Consider the following 14,796-nt stretch of genomic DNA (forward strand, 5'->3'; position numbering starts at 1 on the left):
GTAGTGTGTGTAGCCCCTGCTCTTACACATAGACATGGGATTGTAATGAGCCGGACTCATTTTTTGCACATACTGAAAGATAACACCACAGACTTAGGTGGTGTTTTTGACCTGATCCAGGAACAATGACAAGATACTACTCTTGACATCAAGAATCAAAATCAGAATCAACATCAAAAAATAAAGAGAACATAAAAATAAGACAATATAGATCTCAATGAATTACATATTCTTATTTGGTTCTTATTACTTATTAATTGTCTTATACTTGGTTCTTTAGATAGCTGAATGTGCTAAAAAAAATAACACATCTGAAGAGACACAATGTCCCAGATGTGCTCAATTGAATTCAGGTTTTGGGTACAGGTGGGCCAGTCCATAGCATCAATGCCTTCGTCCTGCAGGAACTGCAGAAGCACTCCAGCCACATGAGGTCTAGCATTGTCATATGGTCTCACAAGGGCTTTGAGGATCTCATCTTGATACCTAATGGTAGTCAGGCTACCTCTGGTCCTTGCAAGGTGGAGGTAATGGTCCTGCTGCTGGGTAGTTGCCTTCCTCCATGTCTCCTGATGTACTGGCCTGTGTCCTGGTAGCACCTCCATGCCCTGAGGATGTCTTGCTAATCGACTATAATTTCCACTTGTTGTCTAATCCATTTGCACAACAGCATGTGAAATTGATTGTCAATCTTCCTAAGTGGACAGTTTGATTTCACAGAAGTATGATTGATTTGGAGTTACATTGGATGGTTTAGCGTGTTCCCTTTATTGTGTAGCATTTTTAAGTAACAAAGCAGTGTATTAAATAACCATCCTAAACTTGTGCCCACAAATTGGGGTACAACAAATTGATATATCGCAAACCGCCAGGGTGCCGCTGATCAAAGTACCGTCCCCACACACTGCTCCACAGGCGCCTTTCATGGCTGCCCACTGCTCACTAAGGTGATGGTTAAAAGCAGAAGACACATTTAATTTGTCACAGTGTGCTGTGCTACAGTGTTTAATAATGACAAAACATCACTTTCAATAGCTAAGATTTCTCTATTTCATGGGGCTTTCTCTATTTAAGGGGCTCTATAGTAGTGATCTAGCTACTTGCTAAAAAACAAAATATCTCCCCCTGAACAAATGGCTGTACTTTGCGTGCATACACAACATTATTTGTCAGATTTAGTAGTTTTTTCTTCTAGTTTGATGACAAGAAACGCAGAGTTAGTCAACAATCTTGTAGTTAATTATATTACATTTCATGGTGCTTTCTCTCCAGATGCATGGTGAATGTAGGCATTGTCTCAGCTGTCTCTGTCATGGTTGTTCAACAAAATTGGCATACAGACAGGCACAAATGGGTAATAGAAAACCATGTGAAATAAATAAATAAGTAACAATTAATTATTTTGCCAATGCCCATGTAAAAAGTTTTGCCAACTTCGCTATGATGCGATGTGTATGATATGTGTGGACTGTGAAGCGCTGGCAGTGTCTGTTGAGAACATGTATATAATGTCATTTTTTAAAATAGATGCCTCTGACTGGTCACATTATATATAATGACACCAAACTGTGTCAAGACCAAGATGAGACTGAGACCAAATAGAGTTGAGACCAAGACATGACCGATTCCAAATAGCTTCAAGACCAAGACAAGACAGACACCAAACTGTGTCAAGACCATGACAAGACTGAGACCAAATAGCGTTAATACCAAGACAAGACCTATACCAAATAGCATCAAGACCAAGACAAGACCGATACCAAATAGCATTAGGACCATGACAAGACTGACAGAGACCAAATTGCAAGACCAAGAAAAGGCCTATACGAAATAGAGTCAAGACCAAGACAAGAGCAAGACCAAATAGAGTCCAAGACAAGACCAATATCAAATAGCGTCAACACCAAGACAAGACTGAGACCAAACAGTCGAGGCCAAGACAAAAACGATTCGAAATAGCGTCAAGACTAAGATGAGACCAATACCAAATAGCGTCAAGACTAAAACGAGTCAGAGACCAAATTGCGTCTAAAACCAAGACAAGACCAACACTAAATAGCATCAAGCCCAAGACAAGATCAACCAAATAGCATCAAGACCAAGAAAAGTCTGATACCAAATAGCGTCAAGAACAAGACAAGACAGAGACCAAATAGAGCTGAGACCAAGACAAGACCGACACCAAATAGCATCAAGGCCAAGACAAGAACGATACAATATAGTGTCAAGACCAAGACAAGACAGAGACCAAATAGTTGAGACCAAGACAAGAATGATACCAAATAGTGTGAAGACTAAGATGAGACCAATACGAAATAGAGTCGAGACCAAGACAAGAACGATACCAAATAGTGTCAAGACCAAGACAAGACTGAGACCAAATAGAATCAAGACCAAGACAAGACTGAGATCACAAAAAAACACTTCTGGAGACCGTTCTCGAGAACTACATCACTAATGCATAGTAAAAGAATAGCACATAAAGAATGTTTTACCAAATATTTATTGGTGGTAAACAAATTTGGACACTCATGAAAACTCACCTTAGTATACTGATCCCAATTTCTGTATATTGTAGTACCTTGAGGCACTACAATGCAAACTCAAAAATCATGTAAAACATGTTTTCATGCATGTTATCCACCACAAACATCAACTGTGTATTAATTAATTGTAACAAAAACTGCATAATGAGTTGCACAGTGTTTAAATTTGCAAAATGTATAAAACTTTAATAAATACGTCTTTCTGAGATCATTATTGATATTTACAGAATCTCAGATTGGCCTAGCAGCATGACCCAAGCATGCAACAGGAAATGTTCTTTTTTTTTTTTTTATATTAGTCACTTTTTCTTCTAAAATCGTCCTCGCAGTAGAAACATGAGGAATATCGCACTGAGGAGAATGCACAAGGTGCACACAGTGGGCACTACAATCTCTGTGACCATCTCCATGTGGCTTGTCAGAGGATCTGAAAGACAGCAATAGCAAAGAGGAAGCATAAAGACACAGCAAAAACTGAATGGAATCAGTGGTTTATTTGTGGAGGACATTTGATGGAACAATCAGAATCACAAGCTAATGGCTGGGGCTCTGAGGGATTCTGACTTCACTACACTTCATCATGTACTGGCCAAACCTTTGGCATTTCTGCATGCTTATTATCCTGGGATTTTCTTCTAGCTGGGGGGGAAATGAAAGAAAATTCCTGTTAGATGTCCTGACCGTCTCATATGCCTCCACTGCACTTTTGAACCACTCTCATCTCTTATCTTTACAGGTAATACCAAGTTTGCTTTTTTTCATTTGACTATTGATTGTAGCAGACTTAATCAGACTTTTCTTTTATTTGACCCCAGCTAGATCCCCATTTCTCTGAAGAAGAAGATGAATCATGTGGTTTTACAGCACTAACCTGCAGCCAATAGCTGGTTACTAGAAGAGCAGATTTCTAATGCCTTCCTCTTCCAGGTTTCCACCTGAAAGAAATTCACACATGAACAGTAATCCCCGTTCTTTAAAGAATGTCCTTCAAGATTTCATTCTCACCTCTCTTTGGTTGGGGAAACCATTGGAGCTGATGATTCGTTTGTAGTACAGGACAGATGCCTTGGGATAGCGGGTCTTATTCTTGCTCTTGAAGTCCACATAATACAGGCCAAATCTCTCAGAGTAGCCCTCATCCCATTCAAACTTGTCCAACAGGGACCAAGCTGTGTAGCCTTTAATATTAACACCATCCTTTATTGCTGTGAAGGAAAAAACATTTATGCCATTTAGCAGATGCCCTTATACAGAAAGGTTCACAATCAGTAGTTACAGGGTCAGTCCCACAGCAGCAATTCAGGGTAAGGTGTCTTGCTCAGGGACAAAATTGTAGTAAGTGGGGTTTAAACCAGTGTCTTTATGGTCTTCTGGCAAGCATGTTACCCACTAGGCTATGGCCCTAATAGGCTACTACCACCTTAATGATTACACATTATATATCAGTATATCATCAGAAAGCTGAGGTGTCCACCTCTGTCATAATAATCAAAGAAAATATATGTCACTGGTAAACACATGAATTAAACTGGTGTATGAATAGTAAATCTGAGTGTTGGATCTTATTGCCATTCCAAAGCATCTACAGGGAACATGGTAAATGACAATGACCAGTTCCCTCTAATTCTTACCAAGAATATAAAGTGGTGTAGATGAACAACAGGCAATGGAGTGTTCTGTTTTCTGTCTATCCTGACTACATGTAAATGATGCTGAGGTGGTAACTTCAGTATAATATCTGAAGTAGCATACAGTCTGCCAACATCCACATCCTGAAAAACCTATCCCATAATTCCCTTACCACTCTGCTCACACACAATGGTATTACAAGACACGGCATGCCGCTGCTCACTGGTTCAGAATATTCTTTACTCACCTTTAAGCATTTCGTTAATGTATTCTCTGAAGTACTGCATCCTCCACTCATCACATAAGTCTGTGCAAATCATCTTCTCTGACACCCCGTTTTCTGTCACATATATCATTGGGTTTCCATACTGTGTCTATTGAGAGAAAAAAAGCTTTGTGAGCTTCAGTGTCCGAGTTTTTGAGTAAATTGGTAAAATGTTTTTTTTATGCAACATGTTAATGTTATATTCATTTTGAGATATGCATAAAGTGCGTTGGGTTCTGTTATAGAGCAGCATTCTTGCACAGCACCTTGACAAAGTGGAGCAGACGGCGAAAACCCCAGGGTACCGAGTAGAGCCACTCAGACCCAGGGTCAGGCCAGTTGGGGTCAACCAGCTCTGCAATGTCACGGTCACTGAAGTAGCTGCCCCCGCGGTTCGAAGGGAAGTTCTTCTGGGTGATGTAGCGTGTGGTAAAGTGTCCAATGCCAAGGAAATCGCAGGTGCCCTTGACATAGCTTTTCTCCTGAGAGGAGAAGGTCGGCAGTCGAGAGCTCCCCAGCCCCTGCTGGGCACTCTTCCTTCCTGAATTATGAAAGTAAAAATTAAGTGCTAATGCCATTCAAAAACATTAACCTATGCAGATCATGTATATATAAATGTATACCTATGTAGTCTTTCATTACTTGAGGATAGTCTCCATTAAAAAGGGGCGAGGCAAACCAGCCCAAGAAGAACTGCACATATCTGTCAGCAGCCTCAATATCCCTCTGATTGGTGATGTCAACTGGCTCCCCCCAGTCGGCAGATAGGGAGATTCCCAACATTCCTGTTCATTTTCATAAAGTAAAACATTGACCCTGCCTTACTAAAACATTCCCGTCTCTGGTTGAAGTGTTGCAGTAAATACCTTTTTGCTTGCTCCGCCACTGGGTGTCATAGGTGTGCCAAACTTTGGCATGTGCCTGATTGAGTTTGAGATTGAGGTTTATGAATATGTTTTTTTTTCTTTTATAATTTAGGGTAATGCTTTAGTTACCAGTATAATGTTATGTGCAGCTTTGTATGCGCCAGTCCCCCTGAGCTTTAGTCCTGGTGCGTGTTCACCTGTCTCATAGCCATTCACAGCAATGGACTGCAATAAAGGTAAACAGTATCAAATAGGCGATTGTTGAAACACCATTCCACAAACTTAAATAAATGTTGTTACTGGTTTTGAAGAAATTGTCATTTTCCATCTTATTTTTTGTGGTTCCAAGAAGGATAGATTTTCCATCTACAAACTTAACAAGAAAAATGTATCCTTAATATTGTATTGTGAGGGACACTGATCTGATATCTTACCCATGGATTGTTGAACGTGATCCAATACTTCACTCGATTTCCAAATCTCTCAAAGCACAAGTTGGCAAAGTCGTTGAAGTAGCTGACCATACTGCTGTTCTGCCAGCCACCATATTTCTCTTCCAAGAACTGTGTATTTCCAGAGAATGGGTCAAATTACCAGGCAGAAATCTATTCCTCTGTGCATTTTGCAAAGTGAAACCTTGAAACGGTTATTTAATAATACCGCAGTACCTTTATGCATTATTCATAGCCAACGGACAGGAGAACACTAGAGGTCTGGTGGTTGCATGTGCCTACCTGTGGTAGATCCCAGTGATAGAGGGTAATAATGGGTGTGATTTTATTTTCCAGGAGAAGATTGATCAACTCATCATAATATTGGATTCCTTTCTCATTGACATGGTCCACTGCAAACACAAGTGAGATTTACAATGTTCACAAAATAAAACAGAAATGTCTAAAAAAAACAATAAAATAAAAAATGCTGAGCTGTTACACTTAATTCCATTTGGAATAATCCGTGGCCAGGAGATTGAAAAGTGATAGTGATTCAGCCTCATTTCTTTCATCAAGTCGATGTCATCCTGAAAAACAGAAATGCAGAAGCTTCAGAGGATTTTTATTGCACACAATTTTTTGTATTCTTTTTTTCAACATCACTTTCAACCCCACCTTGAATTTATAGTAGCCATCACAGGCAGAGTCTCCGGTGTCGTTTAAAAGGATTTTCCCCTTTTTATGGGCGAATGCGTCCCAGATGCTTATTCCTTTTCCATCTTTGTCCCAAGCCCCCTCTGTCTGATAGGCTGATCCTCCAGCACCCCATGAAAACCCTGTTCAAGCACAGAATGTGAACCTTAGCAAGATTTCAGTTCATCTAAGAGTATAGAACATGCTTCACACTGTTGCCTTTACACATAAGTGAAAAAAACAAGACTAACACCACCAGGGGGAAATGAAGAGCTGAAAGAAGCTCAGAAACCTCCTGGCCTAACAGGAAAAAATGTGCTCATTGCTCATTGTGACTTGGAATTTGGGATCATGCACTCAGAATCATGGCTACCAATGTACCAGTTGGAAAGGTCCCATAGTAGAAGGGGCCTCTGTCGTTCTTGGTCCACTCAAAGTCTTCAGATGCAGACACCCACAGCACCAGCAGTAGCACATGGCATGACCGCAGCACCCGGCTCGGTGACATTCTCCGATGCAGGCTCTCACTTCCCTTATACCTGCTGACAGAAAACTGCCATTAGCCTGTAATACTGATGCTGTATTTTTAGATGCTGAGGCCCGTGTTCAAATGCAGCACAAAGGTTTAGCTCAGGAGGCCTGGAAATGCTAAATGCTGCACAACCATGGGATGTATGCAAAGTTCTCCCAGGAACAGCTATGTGTTTTAATCTTCACTTCATCTTCATCTAAGACCTACTTACTTACAGTGGTCAGTGTCCAATATGCTGGGCAGAAGCAAACCAGACAATGAGGCATGTCAGGAAAAAACAGCATTCACATGCAGTGGGTTGAAAAGGTGGAAAAAGAGCAGCAAAAACAAGCAGGTTCTCATTTCATCCAGCCGTATGAAACACTGACACACAGGGCAATCAGGGAAAGAAAGTAGGCAAGTCTGTCCAACGCTGCCAACAAGAAAGACATCACAGTCGCAGTGACGATGGCCAAGGATGAATGAGGCGACTGACAGCACGATTCCTTCAGCAGCTTCTCCACAGCACCCTAACCCTGTCTTTGAAGTGGTCCAGCCTGCAACTCTCACTATCCGTTTCTGACTCGGACTGCCACAAGCACGTCTACATACATACCTGTTCCGTGGCTCGCATTTGTCCCGACTGGAAACGACTCCAAAATGCCAGAAGGTTGACCAAGCTTCTGGATCTAATTCATCCTCCGCAAAAAGTCTCTTCAGTGGCTTTGGCACCGCCGACACAAAACAGCAGCGAAGCGTCCAGCAGATTGGGCTCTATTCAGGGGTCTCGTGAGCCGTACACAGACCCCAAATACCATCCATTGAAGCTCAATGGAGTGTGAACGTAATATGCTGGGACAAACAAATTTTTTTTGAAATGCCGATTTCACACTGTAAGCAAAGTTAATGTCAGTGCGAGAGAGGCCCCGGCGTGGGGGTTTTACAAAGGCAGCTGGGGCCCACAAGAGTCCAAAAATATCAGTGCATTTTGTCTAAAATATTGTTATGTTATTGTTATGGAAGCATGTCAAAATAATTTTTTAGTAGTTATGAAACATTTAAAAGACAACATTTTTCGAATCAAAACGTGCTTGATAAGAAAATATATTTAATTATATGTAAATATTTGGCCAGAAGTGGCAATATGGGCCTACCAAAATGCTAAAGCAGAAAATAATGCAACAAAATGCATAGTATAAAAAACCCAGCATTCTGCATTCTGTTCAGAAGATTTTGATTTAGTTTTAATGATTGCCCCAGGTTCTGCTGTAGTGAATGTGAAATGCTGTGGGTCGAGTGTGAAACAGAAGTCGCTCAGAGGCACCACAATTTGAAACCTGGTGATGCTCTGGAGCCGCTCCTGAGTCAAATTATATTTCTGTCATTATCACAAACCACGCCACATTTTCACGTAGTTGTCTGAAAAATGCTGAATTGTTGAGGAAAAGTGATTGCACTGCACAACTCGTGTGTGTGTGTGTGTGTATATACATTGGCTTGAACAAAAATACAGCATATGTGTGAGCTGTGTTTAGCATATCAATACAGTCAGGGCTCAGAGACAGAGAGCAGCAGAAGGGCTATGAGTGTTCTAGTATTCCCTGGTTGGCCTATGCTGCTGTATTTAAGGGACATTTTTCTGGCCTTGCCGAGCTGACATGAACATCTTTACTAAGGTCCCAGGTCTAGTCCATCAAACCAGGTATGTTCAGAACGTCAATCCGACTACAGCATAGGTCGGGTGGGAGGGTCGGAGGGGTCAGTCTCCCCTGGTCCTCATGTTATATGGTCCTGGCTCCCTTCTCCTTCAAAAAAGTCTCACCATGATGAGAGATCTAACTTGGCATTTATTTATTTTTTTTTATGTAAAATTACATTACTGGTCAAGGTCATGAGGCTGAAGGTCAAAAAAAAGAAAAGAATTATATATGCAAGTTAAAAGTTGTCAAGAACTTAGATTCCAATTTTGAGCATGGAGGAGGGGTAAACAAGCAGGATCTGTGCAGCATTTATGCAGACAGTTAGATGTTTAGGGGTTATGGGTGAATGTTGGTTCCATTTTTGTCCACCCAAGATCTATGTCTGTATTCATCATCACATTTTTCCTGTTTTCAAGTATTATAATACATTTATATTATAATTATACATTTTTGTTAGTGACAATGTGATAATGTTGCATGCACATGCTTGCTTGTGTCCACAGCAAGCTGGGGTCAGTGCTCCAACGTGCATTCTACGGGTCCAGTGGGAGGGTGAGTCCCCCTATTCAAATCTTATCTACAATGCACCCACGAACAATGTGAGGTTGAAAGGTTGCTGTCTGTGGTCCACTGACTGTTCCTGTTGTGTCAGGTGACCCTGTTCGAGCAGCGGAACTTCGCCGGCAGACGCCTGGAGCTGAGTTCCGACTGTCAAAAACTGAGCGAGAAAAACTTCCCAGACAGATGCAACTCAGTGCAGGTGGACAGCGGAGCGTAAGTGCCGTCAGCTCTCAGTCAAACACAACCCCATCCCTCCCCCACCACTGGCCTAACGAACGAACATGTGTGCAGGTGGGTCGGCTACGAGAATGACAACTTCCGCGGGCGCCAGTACCTGTGGGACATGTCCGAGCGGGGAGAGTATAACTGCACAGAGAAATGGTGTGGACAAGCAGACCGCGTCGCCTCTGTGCGCGCAATTAGACAGGTGAACTGAGCGAGACACACAACCACTCTTCTGCCAGATTCTGTCCCCTGTTCCTACGGACATTGATCTGGACCTGGTCAAAATCTACTGCTGGCCAGAGCTGGTAAACACGGTTAATGCTTAGGCTAACCTAATCTAACCCCCATCCAACCCCAAATGTCCATTGATTTTAATGCATTACAGTGAGTAATTAGTAATTATGCCATTAGTGAGTCATAAATAAAACTAATATTACCCAATGATATGAGTGATTAGGACAACCAGTACTCAATGCACCAAAAACACCCTCAATCATGCTGACGGGGCAGTGGTGGCCTAGCGGGTAAGGATGTGGACCAGTAATCAAAAGGTTGCCGGTTCGAATGCTGAACCTCCAAGGTGTCACCGAGCAAAGCAGCATCCACACTCACTGCTCCCCATAATAAAAACTACTCCAAGGATTTTAAAGGCCATTTGGCCCAATTAAAATCCCAGGTAATTGTAGCGACTACATGACATTTTATTCACGCTTTTTTCAAATATGATTTTACACCCAAGCATTTGCGCGTGAAGGTGAAATGAAGCGTGCTTTACTCTGCGATGCAGGACTCTTCTGCCCCTCGTGCTCAGCTGTTTGAGAGGGCAGGCTTCTCAGGGAGGAAGACTGAGCTGACAGATGACATCCCCAACATGATGAGCCGCTACAACCTCAACAGGGCTGCTTCCATCCGTGTAATGGGGGGCGCGTGAGTACACAAAAAAAACAACAACAACAACAAAACTACCAACTAAGCAGCAGACGTATGACCTATATTCTGTTTTTTTTTTTTGGGGGGGGACATTAGCTGGGTGGTTTACCAAGAACCCAACTTCAGAGGCCCTCACTACGTTCTGGAGAGGAAAGACTACAGCAACTTCTCTGACTGGGGAGCTCAGAGCAGCACCATCGGCTCCATGAGACGTGTCCGATTTAGCTGATTTCTCTTCCCGCGGCCACTCCATCCTTCCTCCATCCAAGCTTTTTACAGAAAACAACGTCTTAAGCTGAACACTAACACAGCACACCAGAAAACATTTTTTTTTGATAATAAACAAGGGAAAAAACTAGAGCCTTGTGTAATTTTTTCCCCTCAACTTGCAAAACTTCCTTTTAAACTTCCTTTTCCTGTCCTTAATTTCGGATGCATAACAGGACAGGACAGCCGAATGCGAGTGCTTTTAAAATCAGAAGTAAAAGCAGATTGCATCTCTTCTGGTATCTTTTCACCCTATCAACCAAACCATAATTCTTCCCTCTAAAATGTAAAGGTTGGTATTGGGTCAGAACATTATGTTGAAACATATAATTTCATAAAATATCATTATAACCTCTCTACAAACACAAATGAGACAATCATTTTAAACAAGACTAAAATAATCAAGCTTGCAATGCAGAATGCAGACAGCAAAATCAGTAAATGCGTCTTTTATATTCTGAAGACTGTATCTGTCGATCAGAACTGACATCTTTTAATCATGGGTGTTAGAAGCAGTAAAATTAACACACCTAAACCAAGGCTGCACTCTTGAATCCACTGGAAATTTAAAAAAAATGTTTTCTTTTTATGAGCATGGACATGCTGTCAAAGTCTCAGCACTAACTCAGTAAATAGATATAATGCTCCGAATTCTTCGATGGTAATACCAAAGATTCAACCAGTAAGGACTGTTGTCTTAAATTATAGTTGTCAAAGACATTTATGAATTGTGCTGATGAAGATAATAGTGCAGACTGGCCTGTCTTGTAATACCCGTTTTCTCCTCAAGAGGCGATAGTGAGTTTCAGTATTATCAGGTCTGCCCTCAGGACAAAGAAACAATGCTGGCAGCACATTCTAACCTCTTGTCATTCATGCAAATGGAACCGCCCTTGTGGTTCCTTGTTTCTCATGATCAGGGTGAGCAACCCACCTTTCTGGGCAGGCACGTCCTCTTATTGCATGGGGAAGTTGCATGCTTTGTGGAGAATTAATGCAAAATGCTTGTTCAATGGTCTTTGTGTATTTTTTTTTTTGCATAGTCCTGCGGCAAGACAGGCAGAGAGACAAACAAAAACCAAACCGTGAACATAACCTCTTTGATAACTGATAACAGAACAGGACATTCCAAGTACAGTACCAGAAATGCCAAAAAAAAGCTGCAAAGAGAAAGCTGAAACATTGGCACGTGACAAAAACACCTGACTATGACTAAAATGGTGCTAAGACGGAGTGTTTTTGCCATAATGACTCCATTAATACATTAATGATTCTCCAAATAGCATGTCTTCACAGCTCATACCTGCTCCTGAAATGTGATCCAGATAAACAAACTCTTTCATCTCTTGTCCAGCATTCAAATTAATTTAGTATTTTTAGTACTGAATAGACCGGCCTGGAAATGCATCCTGAAACAAGACTTCTTTGAGTGCGTGGTGTAAACAAACACACCACTCCCAACAAAGGGTTCTTGTAAGGTTTCAGGAGACCCGGTCACCCTCCATTCAGACCCCGCGTCTACCGTCAGATCGCATGTATCCCACGTATCCCCATGCTGGGAAGGAAATCTGCTGAAAGTGGAGCCTTTGTGGGGACTGCGAGTTCAGAGGAATTGTGTGAGGCTTAGCGGGCCTTAACTCTCCGCGTTCAGGGAGAGGCCGCGGAGGCTACCTACCATCTTAAATCCCTGAACGCAGCTGCCAGTTTCTCTCGCAAACATGAGAGGGGTCGATGCAGCCGGTTCTCAGAGGTCTTAACACGGAGCGGGGCATGGCAGACTCACGGACACATGTTCTCGCCTTTGTGCCCTGTGTATTTAAGTGCCTGTGAGAACCGCAGTTGCTCTCCTTTTGTCAGGTTGATGATGCCTCACCGCTATTTCCCAGTCTGGCCCTGCAAAATGGGGGTGGTAAGCACTAGACGGGTGGCATCTGATATCTCTGTTGCTCTCCGGAAGGGAGTGGAGTTTGAAGGCCCTCTGCCTGTGGAATGTGCCGTTTGAGGGAGAGCATGGAGAGTCAGGCTAAGAGGATTTTTCATGTGACCTTGTAAACCTTGTGACCTTTTTAGCACAAATAAAATAACTGCAAGAAAAGTGAAGGAGTAAAAATTAGTTGTTCATTTTGTCACTGTGGTGCAGTGACTCATGCTTCTGCAGTAGAAGCAGGTAACTGTGCCACCTGCTGGGCGGTTAAAACCATGAAGTTGCTTTGTGTGTATGTGTATGTGTATTCATACTCTGTAATGAGGCTGTATGCATTTACTTACTCTCTTTCTACGGTGCATCTGTAAATAGTACTGCTCTTCTGCATTTCTGGTTCGATGCTAACTGCATGTAATTGGTTTTCTACCTGTACCTTTGTACCTTTACACATTGACCATAATCTAACCACATATAAAATAGTTATGAAAAGGTTTTGTGAAAACTGATTTCTGTTTCACAAGAATAAGAGAAACACCTTGGGGCAGTTACACGTTTATAATGCACATGTTGCATGGACCAGGTCCTGTGAGTCTGTCTGCGTGTGTTCAGATGCATTCTGCAGTCGATCTCAGACTTCAAAGCCAGCTGCTGAAATCTGAAATGGTATACCGTAATTGTCCACTGTACAGCGCAGTCCTGCATTCCTACACGATTCGCCCCGGTGTTCTGCCCTTACAATTAATCTGCACTGTCATTATCGCGAGTTTATGCACAAACCTGCTTTCAACGTCGATGTAATATGCTCCCAGAGCTACAACATGAGTCTTTACTGGCATGAACCTAGAATGTGTTGCCTGTATTTCTGCAATATCTTACAATATGGAGTGTAAAACGTTTTTTTATTATTTTACTATCTAGCATCTAAACCAGTCTCACAGGAAGGAAGAAGGTTTTTTTTTTTATTTGCTGATGGAACCATTTGCTTGTAGGTATGTAGACCACTGCAGCCTAGCACCCAGGGCCCAATTGTGGCTGTTTGGAAAAGGCAGCTTTGTGTGAAAAGTGCTGCACGGAGCACCGAGCCTTTGATCACTCCACACACAGACAGGCCTGAGCTAACCGATGGCACAGATATCATGTCTGATATTTTGTGGGCACAAACTGAGAAATTCCTTGAGGTTGAACCACTGGGCTGGATACATTCAGAGCCGAGAATCTCAGGATACATAGTCTTTAAATGCCGTGCTGCAGAGAATTCTACAAAATGCTGCAAACCTCTAACAGGTCGCAAACAGATGACCCCAGAGTCACAGGTTTAAATCCTATATACTACCATCATGTCCGTGAGCATGATTCTTAGCTCCGTGGAGACAGTCCCTGTAATTAGTGGCTGGAAGTTAGTAAAATGTAAATGGAATATTTCCACGTTTCCAGCTTGTACTTGTTCTTGTGAACATATATTTTGGCCACATTCTTTCCAGACTTTCTTGACTTGAACGTCACATCATGCTATGGAACCTAAAAGTGAGCAAAAGAACAGAGCTAAAAAGAACTAGTTATGAACTAGTACTAGTAATATAATATCTCAGTGTGGTTATTAGACAAACGTTTGTTTGATGCATTGCTCATGTATTTTGGGTACAGTTAAGAAAATGTGTGGCCGGAAGTGGGCTGTCGGGTGACATGGTCGGCAGGTTTTCCGTAATGACCGAGGGGCCTGGAAGCTGTCTGCTCAGTGTTCCGGGTCCTGACATGAACAGACAGGCCGGCCATGGCGTTGCCTGCATGGAAGCTGCCACAGCGGCCACCTGCGTACCACAATTATCAACAGCGCTCTGGCCGGCCAGCAAAACACACTACACAGCACCAATTAAAGAGCGCGCACGTTCCCCTCCATCCACCCATCACTAACACTCCTGCATGTCTGACAAGGCTCCCTTTTTTCTCCTGCTGCAAATGTCTAATTAACATCGGGGCCTGTGAGAGCCAGAGCCTTCCAGAGCTGCTGAAAGGGACGAGGACTTGGACCGGGTAATCAGCTTAAGCACAAGTTTATTTCCTGCCCTCGCCGCCCTGCAGCTTCCAACTGCGATCGGGGTCCCCCCCCCCTTTTTTTTCCCAAATCTGTTTATCTCCAATTTCCTCTGACTTGTAATGGGTCTCATCGGCACATTGTCACCTTCAATTAAAGCCAAAGCCACAGCCCCTGTTTCTCAGATCCTTTTTGATTAGAGCTGATTTTGGC

The 14,796-nt window shown here is 42.5% G+C and overlaps 2 protein-coding genes across 9 annotated transcripts; one reads left to right on the forward strand and one right to left on the reverse strand.

The window, feature by feature from the left end:
• Positions 1-2,485: 2,485 nt before the first annotated feature.
• Positions 2,486-7,714, reverse strand: lctla (lactase-like a). Of its 8 annotated transcripts, XM_028956629.1 has the most exons (15): positions 7,561-7,714; positions 6,815-6,975; positions 6,416-6,576; positions 6,240-6,327; positions 6,041-6,150; positions 5,741-5,869; positions 5,436-5,531; positions 5,307-5,361; positions 5,064-5,225; positions 4,707-4,981; positions 4,423-4,549; positions 3,552-3,751; positions 3,418-3,481; positions 3,142-3,185; positions 2,486-2,973 (listed from the first exon to the last, which is right to left on the reverse strand). In XM_028956629.1, the coding sequence occupies exons 2-15, from the start codon at positions 6,939-6,941 to the stop codon at positions 2,965-2,967; spliced, it is 1,647 nt and encodes a 548-aa protein (XP_028812462.1). In that variant the 5' UTR covers positions 6,942-6,975; positions 7,561-7,714; the 3' UTR covers positions 2,486-2,964. The 8 variants fall into 8 exon arrangements, with proteins under 8 accessions (XP_028812462.1, XP_028812455.1, XP_028812456.1 ...); XM_028956622.1 differs by lacking the exon at positions 3,142-3,185; XM_028956623.1 differs by lacking the exon at positions 3,142-3,185 and having other exon boundaries at positions 6,815-6,972; positions 7,561-7,713.
• Positions 7,715-8,557: 843 nt separating this feature from the next.
• crybgx (crystallin beta gamma X) lies at positions 8,558-10,720 on the forward strand. Its single transcript, XM_028956630.1, has 6 exons — positions 8,558-8,646; positions 9,148-9,196; positions 9,297-9,418; positions 9,497-9,632; positions 10,218-10,357; positions 10,457-10,720. The coding sequence occupies exons 1-6, from the start codon at positions 8,603-8,605 to the stop codon at positions 10,587-10,589; spliced, it is 624 nt and encodes a 207-aa protein (XP_028812463.1). The 5' UTR covers positions 8,558-8,602; the 3' UTR covers positions 10,590-10,720.
• Positions 10,721-14,796: the final 4,076 nt, after the last annotated feature.

The sequence above is a fragment of the Denticeps clupeoides genome, chromosome 16 (assembly GCF_900700375.1).
Source record: "Denticeps clupeoides chromosome 16, fDenClu1.1, whole genome shotgun sequence".
NCBI classification, from domain to species: Eukaryota; Metazoa; Chordata; class Actinopteri; order Clupeiformes; family Denticipitidae; genus Denticeps; species Denticeps clupeoides.